Source organism: Takifugu flavidus, chromosome 1 (assembly GCF_003711565.1).
Source record: "Takifugu flavidus isolate HTHZ2018 chromosome 1, ASM371156v2, whole genome shotgun sequence".
Taxonomy (NCBI): domain Eukaryota; kingdom Metazoa; phylum Chordata; class Actinopteri; order Tetraodontiformes; family Tetraodontidae; genus Takifugu; species Takifugu flavidus.
The window spans coordinates 18494543-18509331 of record NC_079520.1 but is presented as its reverse complement, the minus strand read 5'-3'; the positions used below and the strand labels follow the sequence as shown (position 1 = coordinate 18509331).

Below are 14789 nucleotides of genomic sequence, written 5' to 3'. Positions count from 1 at the left end.
GTTCTTATTTTAAATTCTCATATTTCTGCATTCATGTTTGATTCAATGTATTATTTCCTTACAAAAGACACCTGAACTACTTTATTTTACATCTTGTGTATCTTTTATTTCAAAAACCCAGCATGGCACGTGTAAATGTGTTTGCGTGAATTTTAAGCTAACATGGTGTTAAAATACTTCTTGGCTTTTCTTTAGCTTTTGAACAAACTGTTGTTGCCTGTGGAGATATTGCTGGCATTTTAAAAAGGCAATATGTCACTATAATAGCAATTAATGAAAAACAATCACAAAGTACATTTAGTAAAGTACATAATTGTCATCATAATCTTAATTCTATGATTCCATCGAAGGGCATATTGTGCCAATTAGAACCTCACACTCACACATCCAATATGTGCAATTGTTTTTTTATTTCAATTTTATTTCAGCGTTTCAGCTGTCTTGATTTTATTAAGAAGACGTCCCTGAGCTTTATTTCATTGTTAAATAAAGTGCTCCATGATATTTCTGTCCATAGCTGTTTGCTTTCTCTTCATTCATACTTGCAGTAGTGTTTCAGTGCCTCTGGCAGCTCCAGCCAATCGATGGCCATCCTGTGGATGATGTGTTTCTGGATGGCCTTCCTGCACAGTGTCTGCAGGGATGAAACTGGAAAACAACACACAAGCATTGCAAAGGCTGTGATTAAAGATCACTGAAGAAAAACACGGTGAAAATGGATGAATCAGTGAATTGAATCTTGGAAACAAATAACAAAACCATATCCAAAAACTGATTGTCGTGAAGCAAGAGCAAAAACAAGATTAAAAGGAGAAGTAGAAAGAAAAATATAGAGATAAAAAAAAGTCCACAAATATCAACAAATGATCATAGTCACGTGCAACAAAAAGGCTCATTAAAAAAATTCAAAATCATTTAATATCTTAAAATGACCACACTGCCCTTAAACTACAGGGAGCAGCATGAAAAGGGCAGAATCACCTTTGCAAAACAAATAAACAAGAACTAGATATGCTTATTGTGACACTCACATCCATACTCCACCTGCACAATGCGGACACACTTGGTGGCAGCGAAGACGTCCACTACAGCGTAGAGCGGCTGTGTGGTGGGGATCCCCTTGGCAGAAGCTCCCATGTCCTCCCCATTAATAATAATGTGCATATCTGCCAGCTGGCTTCCTTTAGGGACATAGATCACACCTATCCTGCTGCGCCTGGCTGTAGGGGGCAGAGCATTAGTCTTGAACAAATCGTCCAGGATGTGACTGTACCGTCCCGGCCTGCTCCTTCCAACCAGCTTGTCTCTGGGGATCCGAATGTTCTCTATGTGCAAGTGGGAATCAGTGAAGAACATCTTTGGTTTGTTATTGCTGCGGCGTCTTTCTCCACCTCCTCCATCGTCGTCCTCAGCCTCCCCTCCTCCCAACCTCCTGCCCCTGCCCAGATCTCCGCCTTCTCCTCCTGCTGCTTCAGAATCCTCGACGACCTTGTTGTGGTTGCGAGTGATGGCAAACACCCAGCTGTCCCCGAGATCCGTCAGATCCGGGATGGAGTACTCTGGCACCTCCTCGAAGCCTCTGGGGTCTCTGGCCGTCAGGCCAACCCGCAGGTGACCGCACCAGCCCAGCTCCTTATCCTCAATCTCAACGAGGAAAATCTCCCCAGGCTGCAGCGGTTGTTTGCTGAAACACACTCCATTAGCAAAGCTGTCAACTCGGGTGGCTTGAGTTCCTGTGTGATCCAGCCTGACATTGGATCCGTGAATGGGGTGAAACTCCATGAACTGGTCAGGGATAGGCTCCATTCTTGTTTTAGTGTTCAAAAATGGAAATAGAGTTTTTAAAAAAGAATAAAAAAAAAAAATCAGAGACACTGTTGCCCAACACTTGGTTCCAGGCTCGACACACTAGATTCCTGCTCTGTCAGTCTGTGGGACACTCAGGGGAGATTCTGGTAGGGTGCTATTTTTGAACAGTTGCACATGTCAACAGATGACTGTGTGTGTGTGTGTGTGTGTGTGTGTGTGTGTGTGTGTGTGTGTAGTTGGAGGTGGGAACATGCCTACAGTCAAGCACCAAACTGGAGCACAAAGTTGAGGTGTTCATTCACTTTCACCCTCCCCAGTTACTGAACCATAACTCCTCGATGGTGCTCACAGATGCTAAAAGGTTTCTTCTGTGCTTCCAGATGTGATATGGAGCTGAGGATGAATCCAATAGACTGCTCACAAATGAAAGGGCACTTTACCACAGACATGGGGGGTGGGGGCTTCTCTGTCCTTTGGTGGACCTTTATGTCGGCCCCCTTCAGAGTGCCTGGAGTCACATGACACCGAGGTCACAAAAGTGATGATTCGACACTCTGCCGTCATTATATTACCGGTAGTACAGCTGAACTGTTAATGAGCATGTATTTTAGCTCAAAATCACAAATGAAGGATGGATGTTTTTAATAAAGCCATATAATTAACTAGATATTTGCGAAAAGACCAACATCTCACACTGGAGATGTAAGTTTCATCTGAATTACTCAGCACTCGTGGACTTTTATGTGAGTCCATCAGTCAGTCTGTTCTGGTCCAGTTCATTTTTGTGGTCAATAATTCTTCACTGGAAAACCTGAAGGAGAACTATGGAGACCATCTCAAGAGGAGGCAAAATAAACATATTCTGAAGTGATGAGGACAAACAGGATGCTGAGAGAAAGACTGCTGCAACAACCATCTTCTCATTTGGGTCACTTTTATTTACAGAATAGATACAAAACAAATCAAAGAAAATCACAGAAGAAGTCTCTCAGTTTCACAATATATTTCCAGTTGGAGGAGCACCTATATGCTGGCATATGGGATGTAGGTGGCCTCATTAGGAACGTATGTGGCGCTTGGTGGAACTCTGGAAGTGTGGTGGTTGTAGGAAATAAGGTTGAAGGTTTGCAGGCTGCAGCATCCTGGATGTGCACGAGGAGCCTGAATCATTGCTGTGGCTCCTCTGCCCTCCTCACACAGGTGTTTCTTTGTCTGCTCTCCTCTGCCAGGGGCAGATGTGGAGCTACGCTTCCTCTTCCCTCTTTGTGATGCTTTTCTGCCCTAAACACAAACACTTGACACCCAGGTCAGGTGATGGTGATGTGGTGAAGACAGTGGAACTAAACAGGAGCTGTGTGATCAAACCCAGTCCCCGAGCCCGACACCCATAGACTTTGCGTGGGCCCTGAGCCTGAAGAACGGACTGTTTCCTGTGTTTCCTTGTCTGCCAGAGTTCCTGTTTGCCTGTGTACTAATAAAGAGTCACTACCAACGGTTCCAGCTTTCCAGAGTGCTGCTTTTGGGTCCAAATTGCACTCGTCACAGTTGTTCTTGTAGTAGAAACAAGACTATCAGTGGGGTTAGAATACTTAAGCAAGGAGTTTGTGGTCGTTGCGCAGATGTGGAGTAATATCAGGAAAATCCGTTATAAACACTCATTATAGTGCGGATAACGACCAATCAGATCACGTGGTTTCACATTCCAGTCTTAGAAAGTCTGTATTAGTGACGCATTCAGACGAAGCTTTGAAGCTTCCTCGTGACGGACAAATAAATGAACAAAAAGTAAACATCAATATTTGTCTAAATTATTTTGATATGAATCTAATCATTTCGACCAGTTTAAAAGTGTGTGGGAATGGTTATGTGATAATAGTGGGAAATGAAATTAAATGAAAATGCAGAGAAGATATACCAGAATAATGTCAGCTGCTGCTGTCTCTCAAATGTTTTGTTTGCATGTACTTGGCTAATTGTTGATTTCTTTTAAATATTTTTAAAAATGATATTACTACATTGATCCGGTGAACTATTATTTTATATTATACAGTCATCATCGAAAGGTACAATCGCAGAGCTAATCTCTAAAAATATGCAGTTATTTCCCCCCAAAGAGCCTTTGTGCAATCTGTAATCTTACCGCAAGGTGTCGCTATTTGACTTTGGGTATGCAAGAACAAACCCTTTTTCTTTTATATGTTAGTTAATGCGTATTTGTCCCTCTTATAATGTTTTTCTCCAGTAAATCCTTTTACTAAGTGACTCAAAGTTCCTGGTTTTTCAGAAATATTTTGCCACTTGCTGTTTTTCTCGTTTCTCATAGCACACTCCTCACGAAACCATTTCATGCTCTGTAAATATCAATCAATTATATTCCACAGATATACTTATTTCATTACTTGTTTGAATACAGAATAATTTCAATTGTTTTCTACAATTGTTCAATTGTTTTCTAAATTCTACATAAGAAATTTATGGCTGTGGAGTTTGTCAGCCGTATTCTAATTTGATTTATTGTGCTGCGATTACATTTCACATATCGTTAACTGTATTGCATGTCACTAATTACCAAACATATAATCTCAGGTGACTACTGAAGGATGGGGGTTGTGGGGGCATCCCTCATCTGTCCTCATTGTTCAGACTGTCATTTCTAGGACTTCCACCCTCTTTTATGTAGGCCAAGATGGAGAAAGGGATGAGGAGAGGAAGGAATTTCACCTCATTGCCAGTGAACACACAAATCAGGGCACATAATCGTACCTGGGGGCTGTTGTTAAAAATTTGGATAATTCTAATCTGACTGTTCATCAGGACAGAAAACAATGCCATTTAACATTGGGGGGATCTAATCTGTCATGTTTTCTACCATTAGGCACAATTTACACTCTGTGTGTTGACTTTGTGTTAGGAAAGTGTGTGTGCATGTGTGTGCGTGCATGTGTGTGCATGCATGCGTGCATGTGTGTGTTAAAGCTGTAGGAGTCTTTTTTTAATCTGGATTACGATACACAGAAGCCATGCTTTTCATAATCAGCTGTGATTCTCAGCAGAGCATCACACACATCTGGAAGGTGAGAGAGAGACAGAGAGCGAAGGAGAGAGCGAGGGAGAGAGCGAGGGAAAGAGCGAGGAGAGAGCGAGGAGAGAGCGAGGGAGAGAGCGAGGAGAGAGCGAGGGAAAGAGCGAGGAGAGAGCGAGGAGAGAGCGAGGGAGAGAGCGAGGAGAGAGCGAGGGAGAGAGCAAGGAGAGAGCGAGGAGAGAGCGAGGGAGAGAGCGAGGGAGAGAGCGAGGAGAGAGCGAGGAGAGAGCGAGGAGAGAGCGAGGGAGAGAGCGAGGAGAGAGCGAAGGAGAGAGCGAGGGAGAGAGCGAGGGAGAGAGCGAGGGAAAGAGCGAGGAGAGAGCGAGGAGAGAGCGAGGAGAGAGCGAGGGAGAGAGCGTGGAGAGAGCGTGGAGAGAGCGAGGGAGAGAGCGTGGAGAGAGCGAGAGAGAGAGCGAGGGAGAGAGACTCCTCTCTGTACAGTTGTTGCACTCACAAATGGAGAGAGACCCAAGCAGAACACAACACTAGCTGGAGCGCACAGTCCCATATCCATGATGCCAGAACTACTCTTTTGGGTAAGTGAATACTCCTCAGAGCAATTATTGCATTTTCACATGCATCACCCTTCTGGTGGTGCGGTAAACAAGGCCCACTGTGATTTGCTGTTATTTTTGTAACTTCTACTCCACATTTACTGTTTTTCCTCTGTCGAATGCAACTGTGATTTTGATCGACCGCTTGAGCAGCCCGCTCCATCTGCATGTGCTTATTTGTTTTTTGAGAAGCTCATGGTTTATTTTTATTATTAAAAATAACAATACATCTGACATAGGTTCACAGTTAATGTACTCAATTTGTGAAGAGAATATTTAAAAAGGCTAATAACTTTAGTTTGTGTTGATTTAAGCCACATTCCTGCATGCATACGTACTGGATTGACATTGACGTTTTTATGTTCAAATTGCTGAGATTTATTGATTAGAGTGAAATTAGGAAGGTAGAACTTGGAAGAGGCTCAACAAAACCTGTTCATACTGATTTTATAACAGTCACACATGTAGACTGCAGAGCAGCAGTCACAGTTCATCCTTTTTATTCCTATTCAAAATGATTTTCCTGTAACTTTGTATAATCAGGATGTAGCTCGTTGTAATAAAACAGTTGCAATTAGGTGCTAGCAGGGGGGCTGCTGTCACTGTGAAAGAACTGCAGATTTTTTTTATTTATCAAGCATAGACTGGAGCATGTAATTACTTTTTTTTTTTTTTTAGATGTTTAGACCATTTGACTCTGACTTGATTCAAAGTATTATAAATGAACTAATTCTAATCATCCTTCAATATATGAATAAATGTATGACCATTGATTTTAGGGGAACGAAAGAACTAAATGTGGCTACTAATAATTTACAGTCAACATTGAATCAGAGAGAGGAGCTTGCTTGGAAACACCCCAGCACATACTGCTTTAGCCTATAATCCTGCTGTGTGATTTGTCAGATCTCACAGTAAAACCCTGCATTAATGTTAATCTGAGATTGTTACTGTCCGTGTCTGATCAACTACACACACACACACAAACACACACACGCATTCACACGCATGTAACGTTTATGTGTTGCATTGATCGAACATTACAGTGCAGCCAAGGCAGATATTTAACATGGTCTGCGTCACAGTTTTCATATTAACCATTGGGTTGGAATTATTTAAACATATTAAAAGTATATATTCACATTAGAAAGAAGAACCATAACAAGAGCATTCATTTACCACCTGGTAAACATGGCTTGTCATATTATTAGCTCAGGGGAAATTTTGCAGCCAGTCTAATGAGCATTTATGGGCATATGTGTGTTTTCTGGCACCTCACAGGTTGTGGCCCCTGTGTGGAAAGACTAATGCTGCCTGACTGTATGTGAGGTTTATCTCCTCTTCATAGATTTTGGGTGAGAGGAGATTAGTTAGAATCCGCCAGCTGCTGCAGAATTAGTTGAAATTGCGCCATGCACCGCTGTAATATAGTTACGTAAATCTGATCAGTCAAAGGTTGGGTTTAACTCTCATAAAGAGGAGGGCAAGTGACTCAAAGAGATCACACAAAGAAACGAGTTCCCAAAAAGCTGTTTCTCAGTTCGTGTCCAATGTGAGGAGCTTCTCCTTAAACATAGACTTGCCAGCTCCTGCAGTGCATTTCCATCCAGATGTGCGTGATTTCATAAAATAAATTAAAATGACATTTTTTAAATTTAAATAAACGTAATGGTTCAGTGTGGCGTGTTTTATTTTTGCAGTACATAAACTGAATGAATTTCTGTATACGCATCCAATCATCCCCAGAAGATATTAGCAATATCCAAGCCTGCGCTGGCCTAGTTTGTGCAATATTTGGGGGAGACAGGCTGTTTTGTCTATTTTTAAAACACTCTAAAAACAAATTTGGCATGTGGAAGGAAAGCCTCAGATATAAGCCAGATAGATTTGAGAATATTCTAGACTTATTTAACTTTTTGGAGCTCAACTCTCTGATTTTCCCTCTGTGTAGTTTGCACTTGGAAACAGTTTCTGTGAAAATGCACAAGCCCACCCACCCCCACACCCCTCTATATCATCCCTCCTATTCCCTCACTGCCTTTATTTCTTCTGCCTCCAAGGCTATGTAACGCAGCTGAGCATGTTCCTGCTTTATTATCTCTCAATGACTCTTAGGTGCCTCGACTATGTCAAGTAATGTGAAGAAATGGCAGAGAGCGGAAAAAATGGAGACAAAAGAAGCAGTGAAGGTGGGGAGCCTCTGACTCCAGGCTGCTCCCCAGCATCCAAGAGGCACACTCCTCGAGGGATTGAGATCCACTTGACCGGTACAGAAGGACAATGGGACAGTCTGGATGACAGCGAGCTCATCTTCTCCCTTGACAATGAGGATGATTACCCCTCCATTTCTCTGTCCAAAGAGAGGCAGTGTTCTGTTGGGGATGACGGAGGTTTGCAATCCCAAACTTTCCACGTCCCTCTTTCACCTTCATCCCCTGGCTCTCTTGGCAACTGCACTAAAATCGGACCTAGTTTCCTCTCCCCAGGACCGTCTTCACCTAGCCAACGACCTCTTGCAAGCCTGGTCAAGTCTCTGTCCACAGAGCTGGAGCTCAAAGAAGGTTCCACCCTCAGACCCAAGCCCCTGCTCAACCTCGTCAAGTCGATCTCAACAGAGCTCTCCAGATCAGAGCCCGAGGTGTCTCAGTCCAAGTCAGACTCGCGTCTCAACCTCCACCTGTGGAAGCAGCTTACCCAAACAAAAACCCGCAGCAGTGGGGACTCCCGCACAGCGCCTCCATCTCCCAGCTCGCTGTCTCCAAGCGGAGAGGGTCTGAAAGGTGGTTTCTTTAAAATGGAGTTAGAGGACACCAAGAGGAAGCTTTCAGAGGCAGTTCACGAACCTCTGAGCAGCATGTTCAGTAAAATCATGCGAGAGGAGAGCGCAGGAAGTCCAAAACACCAGAGGTTGGGTGCAGGAAGCCCTAAAAGTCTGGTCCAGGACGGCAGTGTGGATATGGTTTTACCTGAGTCTCCAGTGGGCAGCTTGAGAAAACTAGATGGTGATATTTTACCTGTGTTTGATTGGCCTCCTGTGAGAAAGACTAGAAGAAGCCGCCGTAAAAACTGTCCCATACATTCCGACAGACGCGGGGATGAGGAGCTAGAGGTTTGCACAGATGGTGACACGATGCAGGTGTTAGCCACAGACACTCGAGCAAAAGCGAGAGATCCGCCCGCCGGCCTTCAGGTTCATGCATCAGCTCTGTCTGGAACTCCTGTTCCTCAGCCACCACGACCTCTTCCACGCATGACTTTATTCTGTGTGGCAGTGCTGTCCTATGTTTATTTCGTAACACCACTCAGTCCGTACCTGTCAGGCCTGGCGTTGGGCTTGGCTCTGGGGTTTTTGCTTGGATTGTTTCTCATTAGGATGGGTTCCTCCTGGTGTCACTGCCCAGGCCCTCCACATACACCACCACAAACACTGCTCGAAGAGAGGATGCTGGCGAGTGCGACTGTCTGCAGCAAGCCTCAGACTCTCAAGGTAAGTCGATTCAAACTGTGATTTTATCCAAAAGAGTTCTGAGGTTTGACCCAGCAATTATGTGTGGGTTAGAAAGCACAATCTGCTCATGACCAGAGTGAATAGGAACACTAGAGGATTTTCCCAGCCAAGCCTGCAGACTCATCAAAAAACCCTCTTAGTACGTACACATTAAAGCATTCCCAGCCAAAAGACGATACCTAAGAGTATAAACTGGTCAAAATACTTTTAATTAGTTTTCCGCCTTGCTATTAGAACAATTAGAGCATGTCTGTTTTCTTTCATGGATTAAAACTAAAGGGCCCAGAGTGCAATTACTGCAAAACCCTCATTAATGAAAACTGCCTGAGCTGCTGGCATAATTACTGTTCTACTCCTGGCTAAACTGCACGCGGGGTAAGCAGACAGCTACCACCAAGACATTGTCCGTTTCAAAGGCAATTATTTCTGGATACAGACAGGAGGAAGCTGTAATTTGTCAGTGCGGAAGGCGTTATGGAGAGGGGTTGGGCTTTGCTGTCTCGTGATGAGTCCCGTGAGGCTGTGATGTGAATGTAACCGTTACTTTCTTAATTTTCAGGGCTGGATGAATCAAATTCAGGAATACGATCCTGAAACCTACCATCCAGCTCTGACTCATTCTGTGTTTGCCACCCTGGAGGGATCCCATCTCCGTCTGGACTCGCCGCGTACCAACATCAGCCGCAGGGCCATGTATGATGAGAAAGTCCTCGATGCTACCTTTGTCAAGTCACGCTCCTTTCAACTTGCAAAGAGCAGAGTATGAGTGCATAGCTGTGCTTTTGTTCCCTGTCTGAGGCTTGTTTGAAACTGTTCAACCCTCTGAAAAATGAGAATCTTGGAATACTGATTTTAATGTTCACATTGACAACTGTAACATGATGATATTGATGATGATGATTCAAAAAATCCTTACTTTGCTTGCAATTTTAACCAAATCCCCAAATACTGCAATGAAAACCAGTTAGAGATAACAGATATTAGACAGAAACCTTGACATGTTTTTAAATATTCACTATCAGTACATCAATTCGCCTTTTTTCGGCAATTAACTGTTGTCACTTGCCCTAACTAATCATGACCACTGTTCCCAAAAGGTATTCCTACTGCCATCTGTTCTGGCTAGGAAGAGGATTTGGAATCCAAAGTATCCCATCTGTATCCAGCTGGCAGAGGGAGCAAATTCCCAGGGGGGTGACGTGGGAATGTCAGAGAATTTAGGGGGAACAGAGACAGGACCTGAACATGCATGTAAAGAAAAAAGCTTCTCCGAACATGTCCGTGATCTTCCCGTCACACTTTACCTCTTCGGACGTACGGGGCGAGAGAAAGAAGAGTGGTTCCATCACTTCCTGATCGCAGCCAAGGATACAGAGATGGAAAAACAGCATTCTGGCGGATGTGTGTCCAGATCGGGTATGAGAACTCTTTCAAATTGCATTAGAGAGGTCCTCTCATACATGTATGTGTGGATTATGGATTACGTGCTCCAATTCTTTGCATTTCAAGCTTTAACTAGAGTTGACAGTGCGCCGTGCAGATGTACTACTGCTCGTTTTAAACTAATCTGAAAAGTTTTCTGCCATGACTTTCTTTGCAATCCAGGTGAGTGTTTCTTATACTCTCCCAGGTGATGCAGCCTCAGCACTGAACCCTAGCTCAGCAAGTCATCTACTCAGCAGCGTTGCCTCCAGCACAGAGGGCAACAATTATGATGCCGATGACCCCAGCCCTCTTGCCTCAGACAGTTGTGCAGCTCACATTAGTAAACCCTCTGCCACCACCAAGGTTCTATCAGTGCTGGATTACCACCATTACATGACTCATCTCCTGGCCATAGAGGAGACAACCCCACTCTCCAGTCCTGGAGCCGGCAGCCTAGAGACGAGCCCCACTATCAAAGGAAGTGTAAGTCAAGCCTAAGCTTTAAGTTAAACAAGGAAAATGTTCCCATTATATAGTCAAAGCATTAAAACCCCTGACAGTCGAAGTCAATTTGCAATGTTAAGCTCATTACAGTGGAATTTTCTGCTACAGAACTTTGCCCTGGTCTTCATGTCACGTGGGTTTCGAGTTGTCAGTTTGACTACAAGAAATATTGATGCAAACAGAAAACAGAAAACAGACAGCCGCAATTCCCAGGATGCCATTATTTGGGGCCAGAGGGTCCCTTGTTCATACATCTACTTGTCTAATTAGGCTTAGATAATTAACTATTCATTCGCATGCTCTGATTTCCAGTGTACCTGTGAAGTAGCAGAACAGGCAGGATTGAGCCAAACCGCATGGGCTAATGCTCTAATTGGTCGAATCTTCTGGGATTTCCTGCAAGAAAAGCACTGGTCCAACGTGGTTTCTCACAAGATACAGAAGAAACTGAGCAAAATCAGAGTGAGAGCTGCTTCCCTAAATGCTGCAGTAGCATCGAGTCAGAAAAAGGTTTAATCTTCTACACATTTCACAGCCTTTAAAGCTCTGATGTGCTGTATTTGTGCAGCTGCCTTACTTTATGAATGAGTTGAGTCTGACTGAGTTGGATATGGGATGTTCCATGCCTCAAATCTCTTCAACCTCAAGACCTGAACTCAACCAAAGAGGTGAGCACAGTGGTCATTTGGTAAATCTACAGCAACACTGATGGACCTAAGATGACCTATGGTTGATGTTATTACATCTGAGGTCTACGCAGCAATCAGATGTTGTTATCCTGCTGTAATCTCAAAGTGCACAAGGCCACTTTGCCCTGGCCTTCAACATTTCGAGCATATTAGCATTGGTGCGTGTATCTGGAATTTAAGAACATGCCCTTTAATGTGAGAGCATTATCCTCCATCTGCCCATTTACCTGTTATGTCACTTCTAGCCAATAAATTTGTTTTATTTTTTGTCTTTTCTGACTGTTAATCTGTTAGATTCCACAGCAGGAGATGATTTATAATGTGTTGTAATTTATTGTTGATTAAATTCCAAGTCTCGATAATCGCAGCAAACCCAGTTTAATCTGCCCAATGAGCAGTGTGTTTATTCCAGATTATTCTGCGCTCCACATACTTTGAATTGACATCTTTGCTCTGCCCCCTGCAGGTCTGTGGGTTGAATTACAACTGGTCTACACTGGCGCTTTGCAGATGACTCTGCAGACTAAGTTCAACCTGTCCAAGCTGGGTAAAGATGGCGCTCAGGATACACACCGTATGACAGAAAGTCCCAGTCCAAGGTCTGTACCCTAAAGGCCACGTACTAAAACCATTTACACATGAATGTTTGGAACAAAGATTGTACGTGTGGAAGCGTGCAATGGATAAATGCACACGAACTGAGAGCACACATACACACAAGAATCTGGGCCCATTTAACTATTTTAGTAATAAGAAAGCAAATCAGAAGAAAGGATCATTACCTCTATATTCATTGTTATTCCTTTTTTCCAAGCACACATTATTAAACAGTTATTAGATGAGATGGAGTTTGGAGTCAGTTAATGATCCAACTACTGTGCTCATTTAGAAAACAAGTGTTCATCAGGAATAGATTAAAGATCACACTTAAACGATTTATGAGGCTCCATACGTCAGTGGTCCAGACTGCACAAAATTCATTTTTGCCACCATTAATGTGTGAGAATTCTCCCTTTGGTGTCCCTTTGTCCATTACTGCAGGCCTATCTTCAGTGTTTTGGCTGACAGTGATGAAGAGTCCTCCAGTGCTGATTCATCTGATGAAGAAGAGCAGCTTGTGGCTGATCCTCAGGGTACAGTTGGGGAGAAGGGATCTACAGCACCTACGGATGGGTAAATAAATAAACAAGGTGTTCTGTGATATGTACCCCCAAAAGATTCTTAAAAAGGGAGAAAAATGAAACATTTGGTGACGCGGCAGAATGTCAGCATCCCCATCTGTGCTGCGATTGCTCATTTTCACAGCACAGAAAACAGACGATGCTGACATCAAGCCCCAGATGGCCGTCGCTGTGCTTTTACCTCAGACCCCGTTTTCGGCATCTGAACACTAAATCTTCTGGCATCGCTGTGACTCACTGCTCCGTTCCTCCCGTTAATCCTCTCTGTACAGGACCGGGGCCGGGAAGACTGGAAAGAAGATTTTGAGATTTGTGGACAAAATCGCAAAATCCAAATATTTCCAAAAGGCAACAGAGAATGAGTTCATAAAGAAGAAGTTTGAAGAGATGTCCAACACGCCTCTGCTGCTCACTGTGGAGGTGCAGGAGCTGTCAGGGACCCTGGTCATCAATGTGCCCCCACCTCCAACAGACAGGATATGGTAAGAAAAGAGAACCCCATCAATTATCTACTATAACCCCCCCCCCCCCCGAATAGACGTATATAAAACACGTTTAATAGTGTTTACAATGTTTCCAGATGCAATAAAAAATAGGCAATATTAAAATGAATGCTCATCTTTGCGCCTGTAATTAAAGTAATGAAAAAAAATTCTGTTATATTTGTGTTATATAAAAGCAGATGACACATGCAGTGAATCCAGTTTGAGTGACATTTAAAAGAAAACAGGGATCGGGTGCAGCGAGACTGTGATATACTGAAGATGTCATTATCTCTTTTTAGGTACAGCTTTTCTGTGCCCCCCAAATTGGATCTGCATGTCCGTCCCAAACTGGGGGAGAGGGAGGTGACTTTATGTCATGTGACTGAGTGGATTGAAAAGAAGCTCCAAGATGAATTCCAGGTAAAAGAAAAAAAGGGGGGGGACTGTTGAATTCTGTCATCTGTTATGTTTTAATCTCTCCTCTCACCTTCCCCACTTATTCACCAGAAAGTCTTTGTCCTGCCAAACATGGATGACATTTATTTACCCCTGATGCACTCGGGGGTGGACTGTCTTCACGCGGGGCAGCATCAGTCGTCGCAGTCGCCTCAGTCGCCGCGCTCTCGGAGCTCCTCCGTGGAATCCATGGAGAGAATTCCAGCAGACTTGAACCAGTGCCTCGCTGACTGAAGGAGAATCAGAACCACAGGAAAAGGAGGAGAAGATGAAGAAGTTGTGCCTCCAAGGTTAAGCAGAGTTTAATGTTTACATGTAGAGTGATCCATATGAGATTATACACACATTTCTTTGCTTTTTAGATGTTTACAGATGGTTGTTTTTAATCATGAATGAAAAACAGCTCAAAAGCTGTAAATGTAAAAATTACAATTACCTTAATAAAATATGAAAAGGTTCCTTATTCACTTGATATCAATAATTTCATGTTTGTGAAATTGTCTTCCTCATACTCAGATTACTTCTTGTGTAGCACTTTTATTGAGGTGTTACTTTAAAAACAATAAAACCTGCTAAAACTGGACGTTACCTCTTTAGTGCATCTTATTCACCTCTTTCTTCTGATTATTAATGCAAGATGAGACATTAAATCAATTAGCAAAAACTGTTAAATTAATTACATGTTTTACTTGTAGGCCCCTTGTTTATTATTTAAATGTTGGTGGGTTTACATAAAATATTCCCACAGTAATATCCCTCCACACTTCCTCTCTCTATTGTGAGGTTTTTCCACGCAGTTATCACTAAATGATGACAGCAACGCAGTCAGAAAGCATATTTCTATAGCTAATTGTCAATATAGATTTTATTTCCAGAGCTGGATCTTGTGATTATGATTTGCGGCACGTAAATTACAAAACCGTAGTTGTTATTCTGTTCATGCTTCCAGCCTGTAGCCAACAGAGGGCAGCAGAGAACCACCAACTCCTTGAAATCCTAGTTTTATTTAAAAATCTATGAATATTTTGAGTAATTAAATGTTTCGGATACGAAAATTCTTTTTTTCCCCCCACTGAACACACAATTTAATATATTG

At 43.0% G+C, this 14789-nt stretch overlaps 2 protein-coding genes across 2 annotated transcripts; one reads left to right on the top strand and one right to left on the bottom strand.

Moving 5' to 3' along the window:
• Positions 1-391: 391 nt before the first annotated feature.
• On the bottom strand, positions 392-1939 carry neurl2 (neuralized E3 ubiquitin protein ligase 2). Its single transcript, XM_057047663.1, has 2 exons — positions 1032-1939; positions 392-648 (listed from the first exon to the last, which is right to left on the bottom strand). The coding sequence occupies exons 1-2, from the start codon at positions 1804-1806 to the stop codon at positions 533-535; spliced, it is 891 nt and encodes a 296-aa protein (XP_056903643.1). The 5' UTR covers positions 1807-1939; the 3' UTR covers positions 392-532.
• Positions 1940-5278: 3339 nt separating this feature from the next.
• Positions 5279-14156, top strand: tex2l (testis expressed 2, like). The gene is made up of 12 exons (XM_057047598.1): positions 5279-5427; positions 7561-8932; positions 9513-9713; positions 10051-10369; positions 10584-10861; positions 11195-11344; positions 11451-11550; positions 12038-12170; positions 12613-12744; positions 13025-13234; positions 13537-13657; positions 13745-14156. Exons 2-12 carry the CDS (start codon positions 7592-7594, stop codon positions 13925-13927), a joined length of 3168 nt encoding a protein of 1055 aa, XP_056903578.1. The 5' UTR covers positions 5279-5427; positions 7561-7591; the 3' UTR covers positions 13928-14156.
• The last annotated feature ends 633 nt before the right edge of the window (positions 14157-14789 follow it).

Excerpts from the sequence above, each read along its gene's own strand:
- tex2l (XM_057047598.1), top strand. The coding sequence starts at position 7,592 with ATGGCAGAGAGCGGAAAAAATGGAGACAAAAGAAGCAGTGAAGGTGGG. Across the intron at positions 11,551-12,037 it reads ACCTGAACTCAACCAAAGAG|GTCTGTGGGTTGAATTACAA; the intron begins GTGAGCACAGTG and ends TGCCCCCTGCAG. Across the intron at positions 13,658-13,744 it reads AGCTCCAAGATGAATTCCAG|AAAGTCTTTGTCCTGCCAAA; the intron begins GTAAAAGAAAAA and ends CTTATTCACCAG.
- neurl2 (XM_057047663.1), bottom strand. The coding sequence starts at position 1,806 with ATGGAGCCTATCCCTGACCAGTTCATGGAGTTTCACCCCATTCACGGA. Across the intron at positions 649-1,031 it reads TGTGCAGGTGGAGTATGGAT|TTTCATCCCTGCAGACACTG; the intron begins GTGAGTGTCACA and ends GTTGTTTTCCAG.